Source organism: Physella acuta, unplaced genomic scaffold, assembly GCF_028476545.2.
Source record: "Physella acuta isolate Inbredline_101_S28 unplaced genomic scaffold, ASM2847654v3 ptg000307l, whole genome shotgun sequence".
In the NCBI taxonomy this organism is placed as follows: domain Eukaryota; kingdom Metazoa; phylum Mollusca; class Gastropoda; family Physidae; genus Physella; species Physella acuta.
This window is the reverse complement of record NW_026731826.1, coordinates 213,843-239,345: the sequence shown is the minus strand read 5'-3', so window position 1 is coordinate 239,345 and position 25,503 is coordinate 213,843. Positions and strand designations below refer to the sequence as shown.

At 36.4% G+C, this 25,503-nt stretch overlaps 1 protein-coding gene across 2 annotated transcripts in view; it reads left to right on the top strand.

The window, feature by feature from the left end:
- Positions 1-21,320, top strand: part of LOC131939982 (uncharacterized) — a 43,660-nt gene extending 22,340 nt beyond the window's left edge. The window contains exons 3-8 of one of the 2 annotated variants that reach the window (XM_059298514.1): positions 7,025-7,235; positions 8,166-8,311; positions 15,845-15,928; positions 16,421-16,522; positions 18,244-18,450; positions 19,508-21,320. In XM_059298514.1, the coding sequence (XP_059154497.1) occupies positions 7,025-7,235; positions 8,166-8,311; positions 15,845-15,928; positions 16,421-16,522; positions 18,244-18,450; positions 19,508-19,719 (962 nt within the window). In that variant the 3' untranslated portion in view covers positions 19,720-21,320. Of the gene's footprint in view, positions 1-7,024; positions 7,236-8,165; positions 8,312-15,844; positions 15,929-16,420; positions 16,523-18,243; positions 18,451-19,486 lie in introns of both variants that reach the window. The other variant, XM_059298513.1, reaches the window with a different exon arrangement.
- Positions 21,321-25,503: the final 4,183 nt, after the last annotated feature.

The following is a 25,503-nucleotide window of genomic DNA, read 5'->3' as shown; positions in this document are numbered from 1 at the left end:
TGTCATTTTAGAAAGATGGGATATCGGTGTGTGCTAATAATGATACTGGGGTGCAGGTCCAAACTCCCCCGCCCCGAACTTCCCTCCCACCAAATTAAAAGTGTATTTTAGGTATTTAGCAATTAAAATATGTCATGTGTTATCTTCCATTACTTGTGTTTTGGATGGTTGATATTTTGATGTCAAGTTCTGATGAGTTGATGTTTTATTGTTTTGATGTTTCGTTGAAGTTTATGTGCCAACATTTGTCGGAATAGAAGGATAGGATGTAAAACTACACGATCTTGAAATTTGATTTTCTCTTTGTCAGATTTTCTTCCAGGCATCTCTTCGGAGAGGGAGGGGGCTTACCCGAAGAAGGTCTATCACCACCCCTACCAACCCCCCCCCCCACGAATGATATATAATTCATATAGAAAATACATACTTTTATCAGTGTCCGCCACTAACCCCCCCCCCCCCGCCCACCCCCCGGGAAATTGAGTCAGCACTATACCCAGTCGACTTTTCCTTCCCTAACGTGAGTACAGGTGGTAAAACAAGAAGAATGAAACGTCTCCAACATAACCTACAGCTAAAATATATTCCCCTCGCCCACCCCTTACATAAGACTAAAATTAAGCTGTAAAGGCTACCCCTTCACCTCCTTCAATGTGCCTGTTATACTTTAAATCACGTGATGACCTGTTGTTGAAGCAATAAACAACAAACTTTAAGAAGAAAAAAAAAACGGTACGTCTACACGTCAGGCCGTTGAAGGTTTAAGATAACCGTTTGTGTTGCCATTTTTTTTCTCCAACAGGTGTCTTTCTGGCGCATTTCACACCTGGAGATTGGGATTTTTTGTGCGGAATTTTCGGAGTCTGTAAATTTTAAAAAGAAAATAAGCCGTTCCGGCTAGGCGCTGCACCAACTCTGATCCAAATATATTTTATAAATACGATGTTGAATAATTTACGCCTTTAACATAAAAAATTAGTTGAAATACTTATTAATTAATCAAAAACCTATTTTCAGACCAGTATTTTTTTTTCTACTTTTTAAAGTTTATGTGTGTATAATATTTTTAATGAACAAACAAATTATTTTACAGATCATCAAATCAGCTACAAACTGACTTATATTTAAACAGAAATAATTACAAACTAAAACTTAGTCGTGAATAACGTACACATTATTTAAAGTTTATTTTTTTTAAAAAAAGGTATTGGAATAACGGTTACCGCTAATCAAACTCTCGAACTGTTATTGCGTGTTTATTAAGTATTAAAGCAGTTAATTTATATGTATAAATTAAGAGTTTATTTTGGTGTTTTAAGGGAACATATAAGCTATAAGTGAGATAAAAATGTAACGAGTTTAAAATAAAACGATAGGAAAAAAACTTTCAAAGTGTTGCATATTTTTTTTTGGCTAATTGCGTTGAGAAAGCTACACTTTATTTCTATTGCTCCAAGAGACTTTTGTCTCGTTTGTTTATATAATCACCTGCCGCACACGGTTCGATGGGACGTGCCACCTGTGATAAACGTCCTCTGTAATGTTATTTTTTTCAAGACAAAGGTGAGACTCTATGGCCAAATACGGGCAGTTTAGACCTCAACCCACTTTCACAAAAAGATTTACTTCCTGCCCAGGTTTAGAACATACAGCAGAAAAACAAAACCTTCACTGTCATAATGATTTGCCTTCAATACGACCACGAAAATATATAACCCGTGTGCACACCTTTCGCGCCGATCTATTTCGCACCGCGCATAATACATGTCGCTGTTACATAAATTTAGAACGGAAATTTCCGAAAGGTTTAATGGCTTAGCTGTTCACCTGGTCATAGATTTGTAAGCCGATGCTGTGTGTCCTTGACTGACTGTCAAGGTCGTTTGACAGATATTTCTGCTGGCTATCTGACACGCGTCACTGAGCTATTGTTGGCTCAGCCTCCACGTTTTAAAATGGATGACTTTTTAAATTACATTTTTCGTTTCGTTACATTTGTAATAGGGGGTTGTTTTTGCGACAGGAAGAAAATACAGGTCAAGATATTGAACTGTTTTTTTTTTCTTTAAATGCTTATTATTATTATATAGCAGGGGTCTCCAAACTTTTCAGTCCGAGGGCCGCATTAACTATCAATTGTCAGTTCGGGGGCCAGTTTTTTCCAGACATATCTTTGATTTTTCTGGGCAAAGTTCCTCAGCCATCACCAACAAACGTTTTTTCCGTGAACAAAAAGATCTCCGCGGGCCGGATGAGAGGACCTTGCGGGCCGCATTCGGCCCGCGGGCCGTAGTTTGGAGACCCCTGTTATATAGCATCACATGTTAATTGTAAAAATTAAAAAGCAGCAAATAGTTTCTTTAAATAAATTTTGACGACGATTTACCCTAAATATCAATACGAAACTATTTGATAAACTATTTTACAACCTAGAATGACAAATTCTAAACTGTGTGTATAATACTGTAATTTACCTCAGCATAGCAAGGCAACAGAATTTCATTTTCTAGTTTTAAATAAAGCATGTAAATATATATAATTTATAAATGCAAGCGTTTAAAAGCACTAAAACAAAGATTAAAACAAAAGTGTATTTCTGTATTTGTACGTTTTTTTACTATCCAAAGAGGTAAAAAATACTGATAATCACAATTTCGTTTAAGTAACTGGTAATAGATGTATTGTTTCCTTTTTGGAGGTTCTTAACCAACTCCCACCACACAATTTAATATCAACACTGCTATATGCTGTTTTTGTTTCAACGTTCAGTATGGCTAGGAGCTCACCTAACTGACAGAGTTATCCCTAACCCATGTTGTTTTCTGGTTGTCTGGGAGAGTTATCTGTACCATTATTAATGGCAACCACTTTCAGATCCTATGCATGTGAAAAATAATAATTTATATTCTTTCGTTGCAATTAGATATGTTTAATAAAACGGGAGTGATCTCCCCTAAACTTTCTAGAATTTTCTTATATAAAACAACAGGGGATGGGAACTCTGGATATAGACATGATTTTTAATCCATTTCAAATACTTTAAAAAAATTTAAAATAGAATAAAATCTCGTAGAAAAAAAGAATTGCACACCAAGTGAACGCCAAATTAAATGTACATAATAGTGCGCAATGTTATTAGTACTTTATAAATTTACATTAGTTTTTTTCTGTCGTTGGTAGACGTTCTTCCTTTCCTCGCCCCTCCCCCCCCCCCCCCTTAAGAGATGCCTGAAAGAAACTTTGAAGTGAAGTAACGTTTTGTTTTCAAATTAAAGACTCAGTGTGGGCGTTATCAACTCTGGCTCTGTGGGTACGGCTAATCGACAAGTGCCATCTTGTTTTATGGGACCACTCAACCTCCCAGTCTCGTCGTGGCATGTCTCTGATGTCACTTCCTGTTTAGTCATACATCGTCAACATCCGGTAGTTTGATCACGTGATACTTGAGGTTATGTTAACGTGATTTGAGCAAGCCAGTGTTTTGAAGTAGGTACTAAGCTGGCTGAAAGGAAAATAATCTTTATTATAAACATTAAAGTAAAACATGTCTTTTTTCCCATTTTGCACCGAGAGTAGTCTTAAAAAAATAGATATTCAAATTAAATCTCAAAAGAATGTATGTTACACAATTTAAAATACAAAACACTGGAAAATAGTATCGTAACTTTGGAGTTACTTTTCTGTTGACATGAAACTTCCGTCACGTCACGTTTTTATTTTGTCGTTTGATGGCTTCTTACTTTAGAATGTACATACCTTGATCCGGAGCTGCAGAGTGTGCTATATACTCTCCTGGTAAATATTTGGACTTGTTTGAAAAAGTTTAGTTCTAAGCCTCGCGCTTTGTTGGCATAAAACGTGTATTAAAAATCAATACTTTAAACGGGAATCTTCGATAATTTTCTGTAGTTGCTTAGTTACTGTGTAGCGAGGAAATATAGCTAATTGATCTGAGCTTTTATTTTTTTTTAATATTGTTTCGTTGACGAAATTATAAATAACAACAAACACCGTGGTTTTTGTAAAAAGAAAACACCTAAAAACACAAAAAGCAAGGCTTGATCCCAGTTATTTTTCTCGAATTTTAAGAAAATAATTTTATATCTTTAGATTTTCAAATAGTCAAAAGGAATTATTTTGTGTCATAATTAATGGGCACGTATTTAGTTCCTCAAAACAATAGTTGCCTTAGATTTTAATTAATTTAATCCTTGGATTTAGACATGATTCATTTATTTAACTATTATTTCGTAATCCCAATTTAAATTTTCCTAGTTGTCTTTATATTTTTATTTGGTCAACCGCTGGCCATTGATTTTAAATTTCCGATGGGTCCATGTCTGAATTCTAATTCTTGTGAAAATCATCCCCACACCTCAACAAACAAAACTTATATAGAATTTCTCTTGCCGTAGTCCTGATGGGCAAAACTTTATGCATTATTTCTTTCTCATTACAAGTAACTAAAATAATGTCTAAAAAACATTTATGAACCATCTACCAAACAAAACCAAAAAATTTGACAAATCATTTACCAACTCGAAATACCTAACTTTGTAAACATTAAAAACAGTAAAACTTTATAAATACTCCGTGAGTCCCCACATAGCATTTTACACCGTTTTATAAACGTTAACAAACCTTCTAACACACTCTATAGACCCTTACCAAACACATTGTAAACAAACTGTATCCCACAAAATATATGCAATACCCCCCTCCCCTCCTACTCTCTACAAATGTTCCACCAAATACACACTACAACTTTCTAGAATTCCTCCATAACCCATCTACAACTTTCCACAATTCCTATATAACCCATCTACAACTTTCTATAAGCCCCCCATAACCCTTCTACAACTTTCTACAATTCCTCCATAACCTATCTATAAGCTTTCTATGATTCCTCCATAACCCATCTACAACTTTCCACAATTCCTATATAACCCATCTACAACTTTCTATAATTCCTCCATTTCCCAGTCTATCTACAACCAACCCTTTACTATCCGATCTCCATCCTAAAACTATCCACAAACTCCCTCAACATCTACAAACTTACCCCACACAACCCCAGACGTACACAAACATATCTAGCGGTCATCGGGTTCAGTCGACTCGCCGTCCATATCTCGATCAAGGGACAAAACTGCCGAGCTTTTTCCTGACATGCGCGGTCAGTGGCCGCTAGACGTGGCCGACAGCGTAGACATGATAAGGGGGATAATTATCGTTTTACTCAGACTCAGTTGTCTTATCGTGTTCAAATTTGACAGCTCTCCAAGAAAAAAAAATGTTCTTAATATGAATTTATGATTTGTTTAGCTCTGATTAGGTGTGTATAAATCAAACATTGAGTTTGGCCGTGATACATTGTTGATCTATCATTAATAAGTTGTAAACTGAGAAAATATATTTAGAAAGGCAATTACAATCGCAATAGACTGTTTTTTTTTTTAGACTGACACGTAAGAAATTTAAAAAAAGACTTAGAAAATATCTAGAAAATAATAAATGATTTAAATGCTGACGTATTAATTTTGTTAACTATTATTTATTTCGCATGATAATATTTGTTCCGTTAAAAACACTGATCAATTTTGCTAGAAGCTCAAAAGCATTTTGTTAAGATTTGATACATTTTAAACATATTTTATGGAAAAAATTATTGTAGTTTTCCAGGCAACAATTTTTTTAAATCACAAATTATACTTTCATGTTTCATTTATGTGTGCTTTAATCCAAAAAAGAAAAAAAATGATTTGTTTCGTATAGTTACTCCATTCTTGTTTGCATATTTTCCTTTGACATTTATAATTGTTTCACTCCTCTTTACCCCCATCCAAGGCACAAACTGTAACCTACAGTTGACCTTCGACCTTTGAAAAAAAAACATCCCACAAGAAAAAACTGGTAGCACTCCAGTCACCCGCCCCGTGCCTTTCATCGTCCGAGTTTTTACACGACCCCCACGACAAGCGCCGTCTGCTGGAGATTTGTTTACGTTACGCGAGATAACTCTCACCTCGAGAAAATCTACGCTCGGCAGTAACCCCCTCCCCCTACCCTCCCCCACCCTCCATCACGTATGATGTACCCAGACGTGGCATGACGATAAAGTTTGACAGACGACTAGTACGTCCTACACTTCCCTCCCTTGTTGTTGGACGATAAGAACGGGGACCAATAAAACTGTAATTAAACGCCTGTGTAAACATGGCGGCCAGTACACCGCTACCACCCACGTGGTCGGCGTGTAGGGTCGATGGACCGTGTCGGCAGGTACCATTTCCGGTTTAAGTAGTCCAGATGACCAGAGATACGGACGTCGCCGACAAAACATGGGATTTTAAAAGCTAAACTTTCGTTTTATTTTACGAAACAATTTGTTTAACTACACAGACGCGTCTTACAATAGAATATACATATGGTATTCGTCGGTTGGCCTCAGCCAATGTTATAATATCGTCACCAACCTTAAGTTTATAATGGTTATGGTTTAGAACCATGTTTTTAACATAACCTTAACACGTTCTACGTCTGAGTGAGTAGCTAATTTAAAAGCACACAATTATAATTTTTTTTAAATGGTGAGTTGAAAATGGTGTTCTGCTCTATGTAAAGTTTATCAAGACACAGTTCATTAAAAGATAGTGAAACTCATGTAGAATCTGTTCTATCGTCTTTAAAATGTTGCATGTTTCTGTGAATAGATGCTCATATTAAATGTACATCTTCAATACATATTGCTTTTTATATTCTCAAAGTACCAATGTCTTTACTTATGTAAAAATGACTGACCGACCCGAAATCTGCGTTATATATATATATATATATATATATATATATATATATATATATATATATATATATATATATATATATATATATATATATATATATATAAGCATGTATTTATACTTTTTTCTGCTTTTATGAGAGTAAGATTTGCATCCCATAGTAAAATTCTATTTTAACATCACCCCAACTATATTAAGGTATCACGTGACTGTCCTACTTTCAGGCCTGTACTTCCAGTATATCGGGAACGAGGCGAACATTCTAAAACTTCGGTGTCACGTGGGCATGTTGAGCTCAGACAACACGGTCGTGTCCATCATCATCTACAACGGCACGGCCAAGGAGAAGATGGCCTACGTCATGAAGGAGAAGGAGCCGACACTGGAGAGGAAATACGCCGATGGGACGTTTTTCTTGGCCGGTGGAATATCAGGGTAACTGGGGGGTGGGGGTATCGGGGTAAACTAAGGGTGGTGGTATCGGGGTAACTGTGGGGGGGGGGGGGGGGTAACGGGGTAACTGTGGGGGGGGGGGGGGGTATCAGGGTAACTGTGGTGTGGAATATCAGGGTAACTGTGGGGGGGGGGGGGCGGGGAATATCAGGGTAACTGGGGTGGGGTAACTGGGGGTGGGGCAGGATAACTGGGGGTGGGGTTATCAGGATAACTGGGGAGTCGGGATATCAGGGTAACTGGGGGATGGGGTTATCGGGGTAACTATGGTGTGGGAGTATCAGGGTAACTGGGGGGTGGGGATATCAGGGTAACTGTGGTAGTGGAATAGTGGGGTAACGGGAGTTTTAGAATATTAGGGTAACTGTGGGGTGGTGGTATTGGCGTAAATGGGGGAGTGGGGGTATTGGGGTATTTGGGTGTGTGGGGTTATCAGGATAACTGGGGGTTTTGGGTATTAGGGTAATGGGGGTTGGGGTATCGGGGTAACTGGGGGGTGGGGTATTAGGGTAACTGGGGGTGGGGTATTAGGGTAACTGGGGGGTGGAGTATTAGGGTAACTATCAGGGTAATGGGGGTTGGGGTATCGGGGTAACTGGGGGGGGGTATAGGGGTGAATAATGTGAGGGAATATCGGGGTAAATGTGGTGTGGGTATCGAGGGTAACAGGTGTTTGTGAGTATCAGGGGTAACTAAAGTGGTGCAATATCAGGGTAACTGGGTAACTCGGTAACTGGCGAGGTAGAATATCAGGGTAACTGGGGGTGGGGGTATCGGGGTTATGGGGTGTGGGAATATCATGGTTACTGGGGTATTGGCATATCGGGGTAACAATTAGAGTATCATGGTAACTTGGAATATCACAGCAAACAACATAATTATCCATCAACTAATTAACCTAATTACCAACAGAGACTCCTACCACCCTGCCAGCCTAGAGATCTTAATGCTGCGCTACGAGTCAACCTTTGACCAGACCTTCATCTGTAACGTCACGCTGATGCTTCGCGGAGCGGACTTTCAGTTTTTGTCATGGACGGTCGTTATAAATAGAACCGGTAAGTACCGATATAAATAGAACCGGTAAGTACCGATATATATATATATATATATATATATAGAACCGGTAAATACCGATATAAATAGAACCGGTAAGTACCGATATAAATAGAACCGTTAAGTACCGATAAAAATAGAACCGATAAGTACCGATAAAAATAGAACCGGTAAGTACCGATAAAATAGAACCGGTAATTACCTATACGCACCTTTTCACACCATGTACTGCCCATAGCTGTCTGTACTGTATTTATGTGTTCGTTCACTGCCACACACAAAAGCAACTTAACAGAACAGCATTATTTCTCAACTTCACCTGCATATTTAGTGACGTTTATATTAGAACAGTGATTCCAGGGGCTCGGCATAGGTCAAGAAACATACCGACCTATATGATTCACGATTGGTTTTTGTCAGTACGGATGATAGAACTATAAAGAAGGGTATGGTGAATGCGCATATGAACTTGTGGGGTTCGGTACCTCCATAAAGATTAAGAACCACTGTATTAGAACCTAGAGCACCTCCTTAATTCGTATATTTGAAACACTGAGGTGACAATGTTCGATAAAAAAACACTTGAGTTACAATGGTTGAAATAAGTTAAATGGCATTGATAATAGTGAGATCCACTATAAACATAAACGTTGGAAATTCGATATTTTTCTGAAATAATTGGTAAAAAGACTATCATTGCGTAAGTTGTATTTGTCTTAAGTCTTCGAAAACGAATTCATTTTTTTTTCCTCTCTATAATAAATTAAAATGAACTAAACCTCATGCAAGCTATCAAAAACAGATAAATAAAATATCAGCAGTTAAAGAGGTAAAAAAAATCATCACTTAAAGTTCACCCCTATCTGGAGGTTAGATAAGAAACCGTGCCATCAACTCAAGACTTTACGAAAGACGGATGTAAATTTTAAAAACGGGGTAAAAAATATCGTGACACCGTAGCACTAAGCTACTGAGTGATAATGGTGGGGTTACAAGAAGGTACTTTCTCATCAACATGTAGGCTAGCGATAATACAATACATTAACAGCCCTTATGCAGGTTAGCTATGGATCAAAACAACAGCCTAACTGTAGGTTAGCTATGGTACAATAAACTTCCCAGGTAAATCTTAGCTATACTACAATACAACGCTTAGAGAGGATTTCCTCATTTCCTCTTCATCCTAAACCCAACCCTACATCAAAACACAACGACAAGTAAACGTAACTAGCATTAAACTGGGCCGTTAAAGATATATTGTAAGATTTTCCAGAGGTTATTTCTGTCTAGAGTCTAGACCAGGGGTCGGCAACGCGAGCCGCATGCGGCTCTTTTGATGTCAAGATGCGGCTCTCCAGATGCTTGCACATATATCAATAGTTATATTATTTCGTTTTCAAAAAATTCGCATCAAATATTATAGTGTAAAGAAACTCAACTTTAAACAGGATAAAAACACTCAGTGAGAACAGTGAGATAGGTGCAATAGAAAGTATACGGACAGTTGACAGACATTTGGGCACCAGGACCAGCCCCACGGTCGTGCTTTAGCCAGCTCCGTGGCGACTAACATGCTTGCCACTGCCCAAGTGCCCACTTTTTCGAATATCGTTAAATGTGAATGTCATTTTATTCAAAATGCATGTTTATATCGGTTAGTAATCTTTAATTTGACGTGAGTGACGTAGTTTTAAAGTGATTAGTTCCTATTGTTGAGCCGTGTACTAGACGGTGTGGTACGAGTTTACCTTGCATTCAGTGGGGTGGAAGATAAGTCTGATGAGATCCAAAGGATGGGAAAAGACCGATACACGCTAATCAAACTGATACCCAAGCCAGTTGAGTTTGCCGTGTTGAGGCCTGCCTGTCTATTGGGAGACACCCACTGATCAGGCGGTGTCCGTAAAGAAAGTAAAAGTTAACTGCTTTTAAAGTGGTTTGGGATAGTCCTATGTTTTTATTTTAAGCTATTTATTTTAAATAGCAAAATCAAATTTATTTACCTAACCCTAATCGAATAATAAAATATTGGTATAAAAAATGTTTGTGGCTCTTTATAAACTGGGAAATTTTGAAAATTGTAACTTTTGGCTCTTCCGTCTCAAAAGGTTGCCGACCCCTGGTCTAGACTATCAAAAGCCTTTTCAAAATCATTTAATAGGGGGAGCTTTTCCTTTCATTGTTTTGTTCCAGTGTTTTTCTCAAGGTAAATACGTAGTCAATGCATGAATTACATTTCCTAAAACCAGCTTGTTTTGATTAGTTTATATAATTGGATTAGTAGCGCACGACTGGATGTATGGAATACTTTTTCCTACGTAAAGTACTGTTGAATTTATAATGTTATTAGTAGAGATTAGTGAGGTGTTAATGAATAACTGAACTTCTATTGTCACATTTATTTCACAACTTATTAAATAAAAGTAATGGTTGCAACAATGGACGGCTAAAGTACCACCGATGGAGAATCACTTATATGTGAGTGAAGTGCTACTGGAACTACACCTAGTTATAAACAAATCTCAACACCCCACACCGTATTTTTGCACCCACTAACACAACACGACAGCGTCTGTTTATTTATGAGAGTCTTCTCACTCTTAAAAAATGATTGAGTTAAAACGTGTAGAATTTTTTTTTTAAAACCCACTCTCAGACTGGGTAGAAATTACCAACATGCTGAGAGAAAGAACTCGCAGAACAAAAAAAATTTCGAATTTTGTTTAAACCAAAGTTGTTTTTTTAGCTTTTATTTTTATACAAGTTTTTTAGTATCCCTGATTAGCTTTAAAACAGGTATGACGTAGAGTCATGTTAGTTTAGCTTCAATCAGCAGCTTTATACTCGTGTATTCGTTTGTTTGTTTTTTACTGCACGATTTCTAAGTTAAGTCTATTGAAGTAAACTACAATTGAATGCACGATTCTCTTATAATCCGATTATTCTATGGTATCCGATTATTTGTTTTCTCGATGTTTTTATATCATTATAACAAAGAATTTGTCTATATAAGTGCAAACTGTATAGCTCATCGTGACCTTACTCAATCATCCACTACCTCTATATCAACATACTAACCATCCGCTCAAGTGCGACTACATTTTATAAAAATCATCCGCTGAAGTGCCGCTAAAGAACTATTTATTTGCAGTAGCGATATTTCCCTCAATAGCTATAACAACTTAGAAATTTCAGCGGAAAAAAATATTTCAAATAATGCAGAAATTCATCTGCTAATACCTGCTTTACAAATGTAAAAAAAAAACACCCGCCGAAAAACTGCTACCTAAACTTGAAAACAAAAAGCTACCACCAAAGAATTGCTACCCTAAATTTCAAAACAAAAAGCTAGCGCCGATGAACTGCTACCTTAACTTGATAACAAAAAGCTACCACCGAAGAACTGCTACCTAAATTTTAAAACAAAAAACTACATCTAAAGAACTGCTACCTAAAGTTGAAAACCAAAAGCCACCACTAAAGAACTGCTACCTTAACTTGATAACAAAAAGCTACCACTAAAGAACTGCTACCTAAATTTTAAAAAAAAGCTACCTCTAAAGAACTGCTACCTAAACTCTAAAACCAAAAGCTACCACTAAAGAACTGCTACCTAAATTTAAAAAAAAAAGCTACCTCTAAAGAACTGCTACCTAAATTTAAAAAAAAAGCTACCACTAAAGAACTGCAACCTAAATTTTAAAACAAAAAGCTAAATCTAAAGAACTGCTACCTAAAGTTGAAAACCAAAAACTACCACTAAAGAACTGATACCTAAACTCTAAAACCAAAAGCTACCTCTGCTGTTGTCGAGGTCTGGAACTCAGTAAACCACCTGGCAAACCTCTCATCAAAGCCCGGCAATCATTTGCTCTAGCCTACCGTGACATTGTTTTATTTTACGAGCGCCAAGGGAAAAAACTCCCTCAAAAAAACTCGCGTTTATTTTTTTTTGCAATCATCGACATCCGTTTTCAGACATGTACGCACAATGCAGGCGAAATTAAATCTACTTAGCCAACAGGTAAACGCACTAAATTTCGGTGCGTCTGATGGGGCGTTCACTAGTTGTCAAATTAGGTGCGCAGTTTTTTGTTTTTCTTGGCCGAGTCTCTCACTTTAACTAAACAATGTTGTGTTTACAGGTAAACTTTACATTGACCTTTACAGTGTCTGCAGTAGATTTACAAGCTTCTTAACATAACACAACAGTATTAAATGTTCGTTTAAAGGTTTGAGAAATAAAAATATTAGGCCAAGACGCAATTAACTAGATCTATATAAATCTGAACTCGAAAGATATGGGTATCAATCAAATGCTTTATTACCCGGCCACGCCGTTCCTATCTATATTCAGCAGCTTTTGAAAATCCACCATCTTCAGTTTTGGAGAAGGTGGCTTTTCATTAACCGCTAAGAGAATAATTAAAATAATATATATAATAGTTAAAAATAATTAACAACATATTTATTTCTTGTTGAAGATCTTTTTGTTAAAAACGTATAATATTTGATTATACTTTGTCATTATTTCATCAAATCGTAGATATAATTGGTAATTATTAAATTAACATTTCATCCGAGCAACCAAAGTTAGCATTAATTTTCAGAAATTGCTAAGAGCATACGGAAATGCTTACAGAGTTAGCAATACTGTTATATATATATATATATATATATATATATATATATATATATATATATATATATATATATATATATATATATATATATATATATATATATATATATATATATATATATATATATGTATATATATATATATATATATATATATATATATATATATATATATATATATATATATATATATATATATATACATAAATGTGTGTGTTTAGAGTACAAGACTGAGAAATCTGTTATATCTCTGCCACCAAACTATATAATGTCAAAAAAGTTTTTTGATCGAATTTACCCACTGTTCACATAGAACGTAGCGTTGAAGCGTCTGCCAATAACGAGAAAAAAAACGTTGTTAAAAAAAATTTTCCAACACTTGTAACGATGTTTAAAAAACATGTTTTATTACTCACCTTATTGAAGTTTGAAGTGCTCATCTCCTACAAACGTGTTCGCGAGTAAAATTCTCAAGGATCGTCACAAAAATGTTGGATTGGAATAAAATGAGACGCATAATCCTTCACTTTTTATTATTTCGTCTTAGGCATGATGATAATATAAAAATATTTTCATTTCTGTATTCAAAATATTTTAAATATTACAAAATAATGTAAATAATAAAACGAATTTGTAATTTTAAAAATGGTTAAATTTCAAAAGGTTTTCATTACAGACAACTTCCTGTAAAAATGTAAATTTTTAAGCTAAGAATAGTCGCATCACGTGCTTGTCACGTGACATAAATATCGTTGACCTCCCCGGAAGTGTCTCTACAGCCTCGCTCTGGAAATGACAGTACATTTCCCTCACTGTCTTGTTTTTGTCTCACACTCCATTCATTAGTTTCTATTTCAACGAAGATCTTTAAAAACTAAAAACTATTAGTTACGAAAGTTTTTTATTTATTTTTTAAATCTAATATTTCACTTGAGCCAAAAGGTTTTTGATGAGATATTTTTTTATTTTTGTTTTTGTCAACCTCGGATAATCTATCGAACTCTGTACTTTAGTTAAACGGGTGACAAGTTAAACTCTTTTGTACGCTCTGGTTAAGCTTCGCATTGTTCCATTTTATCTGACTCCAATCTAGTGACTCTAGAGTTTTTCCATCAGAACTGACTTGATTCTAGTGACGCTTGACTCATCCATCATTAAATCTTGTGACGCTTGACTTTTATTATTTTAAGTAATGATCCCTTGTTTAACGTTGCGGTCCAAGTGAAGTAGAGTGAACCTGTTTCTGGAACAGCATATGAAGGGATAGTGCTATCAACGCTAAACCCAGCCGCCTTTACTTTCCCTAACGTGAGTTAGGTACCCACCTGGGTGGGCTCAGGAATGTTTTACAGACTTGAATCCGGATTCAAACTCTAGACTTTTGTGTTAGCTTACCACTAAGTTACGACGTCCACTTTTAAATATATTTTACAGTCAACAAATTCAGCAAAGGAAAAAAATTCATCCATCAGTGGCCCCTGTGCAAAAAGTGTTAGTGGGTCCCTCAGAGGCGTAGCAACCCTTCCCGGCCACCGGGGACAAACTTTCGATTTGCACCCCACCCCTCAGACTTTTGATTTGCACCCCCCTCCCTCAGACTTTCGATTTGCACCCCGCCCCCCTCAAACTTTCGAAAAAGGGCCCCTATTTGCCTTGGGCCCCTATGCCTTGCTTACGCTAGCTTTACGGTAGCTACGCCACTGTCATCCATGTTAAAAATCACCCATGCTAAACTCTTGAACGGCTTGCTTTAAAACAAAAACAATGTTATTGTGATTAATTAGTTTCTGCTCTAGATCTATTTTCTAAAAATAAGCTGGTATTTATTTTGCCTGCGGTAGACAGACAAACAAATCGCCAAACAAACTGTCAACAATCATTTGTCACAATTAACTCAGGACCTATCCCTCGTACAATTATCTGAGCTTTCACTCAAAACATCCTAGCAATATTTCGTTTCCTCATGCTTTTCTGGAGATGCAAGTTTTTTAAAAACCTATCCGGTAAATAAGAACAACAAAAGAAGGGAGAACCATTTTTCTTGCCAAGATATTTTTGGTGTTTGTACGCGTCATGTAATGATCTATGATTTTGTTCTTTATTTAAAAAAGAAATTGCCCACATTCAAATGTATTGTTGACATTTTTTCTGGTTAAATAAATCACGCCCGTACCTCACAAATTAAAACTTTCTTTAAAACTTAAAAATCGTGATTTACAATCCAATTAGTTTCTAATTAGTACGCACGGATTGATAAGTAAACAAAAATAAATGATAGCAACAACGAAGTTTCATATTAAGAATTGAAGCTGTGTTTTGTATTTGAAGTAGAATAGTTCGATAAAGTCACATACAGGAGTGGTCTGCGTATCTAGAGGCGTTAGTATAGAAGCCATTGTAGGACTCTGGAGTCACTGTAGACTCAAGAGTCACTGTTTTGAAGCAGTCACTATAGAGACCCTGTGGTTATTGTAAGATCCTGGGGTCACTGTAAGAAAGTGGAGTCACCATAGAGACTCTGAGGTTATTGTAAGACCCTGTAATGACTGTAGATTGAAGAGTCACCGTAAAAAAGTGGAGTCACTATAAGACCGTAAGGTTAATGTAAAATCCTGGAGTCACTGTATACCGTAGCGTCACTGTAAGAAACTGGAGTCACTATAAGACCGTAAGGTTATTGTAAGACCCTGTAATGACTGTAGATTGTAGAGTCACTGTAAGAAAGTGGAGTCACTCTAGAGACCCTGAGGTTATTGTAAGACCATGGAGTCACTGTATACCATAGAGTCACTGTAAGAAAGTGGAGTAAAATTTACCATGAGTGTCACCAAGTCCATTAGGTAACAACCCCACCCACCACACCCTTACATTTTCTCCTATGTCCACTCTTGCAGGCGGCACCACGCTAGGCACCACGACGACCCCCGGGCCGTTCACTGAGGCTCCCTACAGGGTGGGACCCGTCAAGGAAAAAGAAAGTAAGTTTTAATTATTTTATAATTTACAGCTCCACGATAGATAAAATTAATTATCAACTTAATATCCTTTACTGGCCAATATAAAAACCTATACTCTATCTAATGCTTTTACTGTAATCCACCCTACGAGAATGCTAATATTAACAAAACTGATGTCCATTTTAACCAAAGCCCGACCTGAATAAGGATACAAAGAACATAGATGATTTCTTTAGCTAATGCTGGATAGTAATGTAACTACTAATGACATTAAATCATACTAACCAATGAAATACCATAATGCAACCACTTATAATCAATGCCATACCAGATGCCTACTTTAACCAATGCCCTCCCAGATGCCTACTTTAACCAATGCCCTCCCAGATGCCTACTTTAACCAATGCCCTACTTATGCCTACTTTAACCAATGCCCTACTTATGCCTACTTTTACAAACGCCCTCCCAGATGCCCCCTTTAACCAATGCCCTTCTTTACCTTTTCACTTGCAGTTGATGCTGAGAGTCTCCCCATGACGGTACTCATTGTTATGCTGGTCTTAATATCGATACTGCTCTTCCTAGCTGTATTTTTACTACTACATAGGTATCGAAGTAAGTAAAACACTGTAATCGTAATTATACTCGAGTGATAATTTTCTTTCACCTCGCCTTTCTAATACTTTATAAACTAAGCGATAGCTTCTTTTAAAGGCACGGGGAAGGGGGGGGGGGTATGTTAAATATTTCTCTGACCAAAAAGAGCTACATTTAGCCCCTGACAGATAAGGGCAACATTTTAGCCCCCGATAAAGAAGGGCTACATTTAGCGCTTCTGATTCTATTGGCTGTATATACCAGTGTGTATCTGCCCTTATGAGTTAAACTTTTGTCCGTTCATGTCATCAGTTGTATCTATATCCAGGTTTCTTTCAGGCATCTCTTCAGACGAGGGGGAGGGGAGTCGTCGGACCCCCCTTCCCCGTACGAAATGGAATTTATATTGAAAACGTATATTTTTACCAATGTCCACCCCCCCACCAGGAAAATATAGTTTGCCCCCACCCCCCGAAAATATCAAGTGCCTCCCCCCCCCCCCCCAACCCGGAGAAAAATGTCTGAAAGAAACGCTGACTATATCTATTGCACTGCAGCCAACTACGATGGTTTTCTTGCATCGAAATGCTGTTGTTTTTTCAACCCTAAATCGAGACGATCTCAAAACACATTCGCTAAAAAAAAATCATGGGTTGATCTTCAAGCTATGATTTGAAATGTCATATGTCATTATCTGGTGACATTGATGTTTCTAATTTTTTTCCCTAACAAAGAGAAATCGATGCTTTACACAAAACATTTCTTTAGCAAAAAGATACAAACCACATGTTTGAGAAAATTTTAGAAAATGTACGCGTAAAGAAAAGACATGTTCAATGTATTTTCTCAAAGAACACTTGTCTCTTTTTCTTAACTTTCATTACTTTAATTTTTGTTTAAACCTGACACAATTGCTAGTGGTTTATGATATGGTCTTTGATGTATTTCTTGGGATATGCCTGTGTGCTAAACATAAACACTTCATTTACATTCACATACATATGTGCTGAAAGAAAGAATATTAATAAATAATTTAAATCTTGATAACAATAAATGTGTGCACTTATTAAATTTTAGCCATCACAAAAACAACCAACTTAAATCTAACAATAGGGTTGGTGACCTACTTACCAGCCCTATTTCGAATTTAATCAATAATGCTCTAGTTATTGCAAATACAAGCAACTTTGAACCTCAACTACAACCAACATCTCAACTACAACCACCATCACAACCACCATTACAACTACAACCACCATCACAACCACCATTACAACTACAACCACCATTACAACCACCATTACAACTACAACCACCATTACAACTACAACCACCATCACAACCACCATCACAACCACCATTACAACTACAACCACCATTACAACTACAACCACCATCACAACCACCATTACAACTACAACAACCATCACAACCACCATTAAAACTACAACCACCATCACAACCACCATTACAACTATAACCACCATCACAGCTACAACCACCGTTTCAACTACAACCACCATCACAACTACAACCACCATCTCAACTGCAACCACCATTACAACTACAACCACCATCACAACCACCATTACAACTATAACCACCATCACAGCTACAACCACCGTTTCAACTACAACCACCATCACAACTACAACCACCATCTCAACTGCAACCACCGTTTCAACTACAACCACCATCTCATCCACCCCCCCCCCCCCCACCTACCCCACCTGTACCAGGTCGCTGTATGAGACGTGACGAGGAACTCTACCGACCACCTGCCTACTGTCTGGCACCTGAGCACCACCTGGACTGGACCGACTCCTCCACCATCAAGAGCAAGGGCTCGGCCCGCACCCTCAACTCCAGGAGTCACTACAGCATCGCCGCTCACCACATGCACATGCCACTGCCGCCAATACCCCACTCACCTAGGAGAAATAAGAGTAAGTTCCCCTACATTGACAACCTATCCCCATTTCAGTATATATTGTCTCTTGATAAGTTTAGTTTAAAATCTAGAAGTAAATGTTTAAAAATATAGACCTACTAAATATTTTTTACACATTTTAAAAATCGTATATAGTAATTATATTTATATGAACACGGTTTATTATAATATTTAATACGCCATTTTGTATTTAACTTAAACTGTGTGCTCAAAATCACTATTATAACGTCACCTAATTGTATACGCCTAATATATATTTCGCCGATAGCACATACTTATGTTTATAGATCTTATTTTATTTATAGCTTGAATGCATTCTAAGACGTTGATATCTAAAATTGATTGCACATAATTTATATTTATAACTGAATACACACGTAGGCCTATATCTATAACAGATTGAACAAATCTATCTATAACAGATTGCACACACTTATATCTTTAGCTGATTTTCTACTTCTATCTATAACTGAATGTAAACTTATATCTATCACTGATTGCCTACTTCTATCTAATACTGATTGCCTACTTCTATCTATAACTAAATGTAAACTTATATCTGTTAACGTATCGTTTACTTCTATCTATAACTGATTGCCTACTTCTATATTTAACTGATTGCCTACATATATTTATAACTGATTGCCTACTTCTATCTTAAACCGATTGCCCACTACTATATATAACTTATTGCCTACTTCTCTCTATATCTGAATGTAAACTAAACTGTAACTGATTGCCCACACTTATATCTGTAGCTTATTCCCTTCTTCTATCTATAACTTATTGCCTATTTCTCTCTATAGCTGAATGTAAACTGTAACTGATTGCCCACACTTATATCTGTAGCTTATTCCCTTCTTCTATCTATAACTTATTGCCTATTTCTCTCTATAGCTGAATGTAAACTGTAACTGATTGCCCACACTTATATCTGTAGCTTATTCCCTTCTTCTATCTATAACTTATTGCCTATTTCTCTCTATAGCTGAATGTAAACTGTAACTGATTGCCCACACTTATATCTGTAGCTTATCGCACTGAAATTGCAGCATACCGCCGTCCCCCCTCTGTGGGCAGTAGCGTCAGGGTGCCCTATGTCCAGCCCCAGGACGCCATTGGTCAAGAGTCCAGCGAGGACGGAGAGATCGCGGCACTCAGTTCCGGAAGTCCAAAAGTCCATTACAAGTCACCACGTGATCGGCCCACGCGACAGAACAGCCCGCTCTACGCATGCGTGCCGGTCAGTTCAACAGACGAGTGAGTGGTGACTGACACGCATTTACCACACAAAGAAACCCAAGACGCTAAACTAATTAGAGATGACGTAAAACCAGTTAATTAACAATCCAGGAGGCGGTTGGATAATGATTAGCATCTGTACATCGACGGATAACCCTAGCCTAGCTCTAGTTACGTCTAAACACCAAGTACGCCGGCAGTCTCTACGAGTTCGCCTCACGAAATCCACTGGTAAATCTACTGTCTCTAAAAGCTTTCCGTAAAAGCTAAGACGTCAATTTACTGCTCGTCTGGGAATTCCCGGAGAGTAAAAATAACTACATAAAAACAGTATCATCCGTTTTCATGTGTGGGAATTCCCATTTACAATTCCTTGTTTTGTAAATATTAGTATTGTTAGGATGGTTTTTTTTTTATAGTTAAAAAACTGATTGAAGAAATTCAATATTAACTGTCTAATTAATGCCACAAAACTGTCAAATCATTATTTGTGATTAATTAGCTTGCTGTTTCAAATATGTGAACTCATAAAACAGACACAAAAACAAACCAACAAACAAGCAATTATTAATGATAATCATCAAATTCTGCAGACAGTTACATATTTCTAATAATTAGCAAAGAAAAAAAAATTACTTGGATGTAGAAAGTTTTAATTAAAGTGGAATTCTTCAGTGAAAGTAGAATTATATTTGTTTTTAGAATTGACAAACTAAAGTCAACGTCGTGTTTCAACAATTCAAGGAGGCAATCTTGACGTCATTTCTGAAATACAGAAACAATGTCTACTGGAAGGAGTGAGTTTAAAAATAAAATGTTTTAAATTCCCGATAGCTTACATGACGTCACATCAGGCATGTTGACGTCAGTGTTATTGTTTTTACTGTTACCTACCTATAACATGTGTCCTTATTTGTAATTTGCAATGAAATTGTAACGGGAATTTTTGTTATTGTGATGATTTTATTTTGTGATACTAAATGGGTATGAGGAAAAGAAAATTCATTTACATAATTTTTTTAAACAATTTTTAAAATTTTAACACGTTGTTTACTTAAATGTAGAAGCATTTAGAATAGTCCTTGTTTTGTTATAAATACGCCGCCCATGACCTGTGTTTGTATAAAGATTTTGAATGTTTGCATTTAATAATAATTTTAAGATAATACAAGGGAGTTAACTGATTAAAATATTCTCTCAAGTATAGTTCACGAATCACCTCCCTTTGACCAGACATGTTACTATGTGCATAAAAGTTTTTTAAATTTCTTAATATTATACTTTAAAATTATTTTTATTTTATAATTTGCTTTAAATTGCAATTAATAATCTGCTTGATATGTTCGTTTAAAATTATTTTCGCCATCATATTTTTGTTTTGTTCCACGTATGTTAGTTTCTCTGCCATGTGTCAATCATTGAAGTCCTTGCAGAATAGCTTTGAACCCTGACCTACTGTATTGGTTACCAATAGGCCATACACTTTATTTGCTTTTTGTTTATTCTAATATTACAAAAAATGACACTTTTCTTATCGAGCATTGTTCATGTCACAGTGTCACAGTTACGGTGTCATTGTTGTGTCACAACGTCCGTCACCTAACTGCCGTCAATGGTCAACGCAGAGGCGTAGCGAGGGGGGGACACATATGTATCCGGGCGCCGACCTTAGGGGGGGGGGCGCCAAAATGGGTTGGAAAAACAAATTGAAAGTTTGAGGGGGGGGGGCTGCAAATAAAAAGTTTGACGGGGGTGCAAATCTAAAGTTTGATGATGGGGGAGGGGGGGGGGGGTGCAAATCAAAAGTTCAAGGGGGGTGCAAATCGATAGTTTTTTGAAGGGGAGGGGGTGCAAATCGAAAGTTTGAGGGGGGTGCAAATCGAAAGTTTGAGGAGGGGTGCAAATCGAAAGTTTGGGGGAGGGGGGTGCAAATCGAAAGTTTGAGGGGGGGGCTGCAAATAAAAAGTTTGACGGGGGTGCAAAACTAAAGTTTGATGATGGGGGGGGGTGCAAATCGAAAGTTTTTTGAAGGGGGGGGGGTTGCAAATCGAAAGTTTGAGGGGGGGTGCAAATCGAAAGTTTGTCCCCGGGCGCCGGGAAGGGTCACTACGCCTCTCGGTCAACGTGAACGTGTCCAGTGATTATGTCAAACTGAACATGTTACAATGACTATGTCGCAATGACCTTGTCACAATAACCTTGTCACAATGACCTTGTCACAGCATCAACTAAAGTGGCTGAGCCACAGTGACAGCTAATGATTTCCACTATATCAAAAGCAAGTCAGTTACTTTTGTTTTGTTTTTATTTTTTATAGCACCTGTTCCATATTCATCAAAAAATTTCCCATAAACTTTTAAATATTTTTTGTCTCAGGTACTGACAATTACACAAATAATTAGTAACTTTAAAACTCAATGTTTAAAGTTGTTTGAATGTTATAAGAAAACAATTAATTCCCTTCATTAAATTTAATTAAAAAATTGCAAAGAATTTAAATTAACCATGAAACTTATTATAAAATAGTTTATGTGAAATAGCAACTTAAACATTTTCTTAAACTCGCATTTTTGTAACAAAGTGATTGATAGAAGGATTTCCTTACAAACAGATATAACTACGTGCCTAATAGTATTAGAGTAAAGCGTGAAATAAAATGTTATGTAAGTGTAATGTCACTACTCAATGTTTTAAAACATACGTATATCGTTCAGGTTACTTCATTCATACTCCACAACATCTTTTTAGCGTAAAAGTTATATCCTAATTTCCTAACATATATCATGTAACATATACATTAATTTATAACTGTTATATACAACAACATACTCACGCTACATTATATCTAGGTGGCATTGGAGTGTAAAATGACACTGTTAAAATAGATCACTAGAGTAAGCTTAACCTTATTAGCCTCCCTTACCCAACCCACCCCTCTGTTTAAATCTATTATTTAACACCGTAATGTGTTCTAATTTAACAGTCCAATCATTGAAAAAAAATGTGTTGGCTTTAGTAAAGTTATTTAGTTGTATGTGAATTGTCTCATGTTTATGTATGCTACTGTATGCTGAATTTATGCTGTACATAATTTTCTTCACTAAAGCAACATCCATATTATAGTGTTTGATAGTTGCTAAGGGAGACAACCACATAAAAATAACACTTCTGTTACAAATATTAAACAAAGAAACCTACCTTCTTCTAATTTGTTTTAAATAAAAAGTTACTATTGATTAAGCCTAGGAAAAAACAATTGCATTCTACTTTATTGTCAAATTTAGTTTTTACTTATATTTTAATTATTAAGCATCATATAAACATTGCCTTGCCCTTCTTAATTAAAAGTAGTACATTATGTTATAAAGTCGTATCAGAAGCCTCGAAGTTGCTTCTTGAATAAACATAGTTCTATAACAAAAAATACTCTCCTATCACTGGTTGAAAATAACATATAGATTATATATATATATATATATATATATATATATATATATATATATATATATATATATATATATATATATATATATATATATATATTTATATATATATCGAAGTCTGTTTTCAATGAATATGCAGATTTAATTGTAAACAGTAGTTTTGTTATTTACCTACTGAATGTACATTTGTACCCTTCACACGTGTGGTCTATTTGTGTATGTCTCACCTGCCGAGGTCAGTAGTTTCACCTTGATTTAAGATCATCTTTATCAACGTACGCGTTAAGTTGGAGAAAAAGCAATAAGAGCTTCAAGGAGTATGACGATGTTTGTCTCACAATAAGCTCATAGTTAAAAGTTTTATATTCTAAAACCGACTATACGGATAAACTTTTTTTAACTTTCTTCTGATGTGATGGAGTCTACTCAGCTGTAACGGATACCTGTCATAATTTGGAAAAGATGGCGAGTATTACAATTCATGCAGCAGCAATATTACAGTTGATTACCTACTTTATAAGTTATCAGCCTCAAATGTTACCCTTGTGATTACATTTCCCTTAAACAGACTAGAAAAAAGTAAAATACTCATTCGAACCTTACGGTAAATGGGGATAAGACCTTGACATGTAAATGGATAATGTGGTCAGCACTATGGCCAGCCGCTTTTAACATTTTCTAACGTGAGGCCTGTGCTTAAAGGTGACTAGACTCTTGGACGTCGTACGGAATCGGGCCCGGGATCCGAACTCGGCACTTTAAAGTTAGCAGTTGAATGATCTGCCTACCAATAGATCAAGTTATCCCTTTTAAACAAACTAAAACAGTACTGTTAACATCTCTCATAGACTACAAGAAAATATAAATCAACTTAGTTGATATTAGAGTCGGATTTCAGTCCACAAATATTTATGTAGAAATCGTCCACAGTAAAAAAAACCTCTTAAGCTGGAAAGTAAAGTGTGATAGATCTGTGTACCATACTAATTTTTTTCTCTAAGACAAACCTAATGTACTTGAGTGCAGTTTGTTTTTTTAAATTTTCGAAATCATTGCGGTTCAGTATTGCTTTCGGATTTTTTAAAAAGTTAATGGTTTTACTTGTGAACACCAATTGAAGAGCACGAGTGTGACTAAAAGAACGAGCTGCGTTTGCTATTTTTTTTTTTATTTAATTTTTTTTTTTTAAGAACGAGCTGCGTTTGCTATTCAAATCAATTTCATACTGGAATATTGTCTCAGACTCTAACAGTGTTTAATCATCGCTTACTTTTCCAAACATTCTTTTCGTGTATTGCATTCATGTCAAAATGTGTATGGTTTCCTTGATGCTAATGAGTTTATTTTATTTTTAGAATATTGAATTAAGTCTAAGTAATGTTTATTTTATTCTTAGTTTATATAATATTGTACAACATTTTGGTTTCTGAGATAATAATGTGTTAGCAAACCTGAAGTGAAGCTGTTTTTTTTAAATGCCTACATGATTACTCTGAATTGCTTCCCCTGATTGTGACTACTGTATGTACAATTTTAATTTGCTTAAAGAAAAGTGGAGACATGTTTATATCAATGTGAAAAAAAAACAACAATGCGAACTCAATAAAACGTTTGATTTTCAAAGTCAATCAGTGTCAACTTGTCTTTGTTTTTACTTTGCGATTATATACCACTTGTGTCACCACCGCAAAGGCTGTATACACCATACAATGCTATAAAACTACCAACTGCTTGGTGTTATCACATTCTGAATGGTTGCACTTTGTGCTGAAAGGTGTCTATAATAAGAAGGTGTTGTAATAAATGTACATTAAGTTACTATGATGTCTTGTTCCAACATGGGAGGTTTGACCTTTTGAATGGTGTCACTTGATTGGTGTCATTTAGTGTCAAACACTTGAATGGCATTTTCCCCTTCAATATGGGATGGCGTGGACTAGCGGTAGAGAGCTAGACTGCTTACCCGAGAGTCTCGAGTTCGAATACGGATTCAATCCCAGCACTGATGGGCACCTAATTTACGTTATGGAAACAATGGCGGCTGGGCATAGTGCTGACCACACCATCCCTTCATATGCCGTGGTCTCCGAATCTTCTTGAGAAGAAGGATCCACCTTAATGGTGACAATACATCGGACGGTATAGTAAATTTGGATGGTGTTACCCACTTGGATAGTCTTACACCCCAGAATGGTGTTACTTCGATGCTGTCACCCTCTGGGATAATCTCACACACAGGATGGTGTCACAATGTGCAATTCTCATCCCCTCCCAGCCATATGCCTCTCCTTATGTTGTTTTTTATATGTGTGCTGAAAGTTTCACTAAATCATCATGCAATAAAAAAAAGACTTAAACTTAAA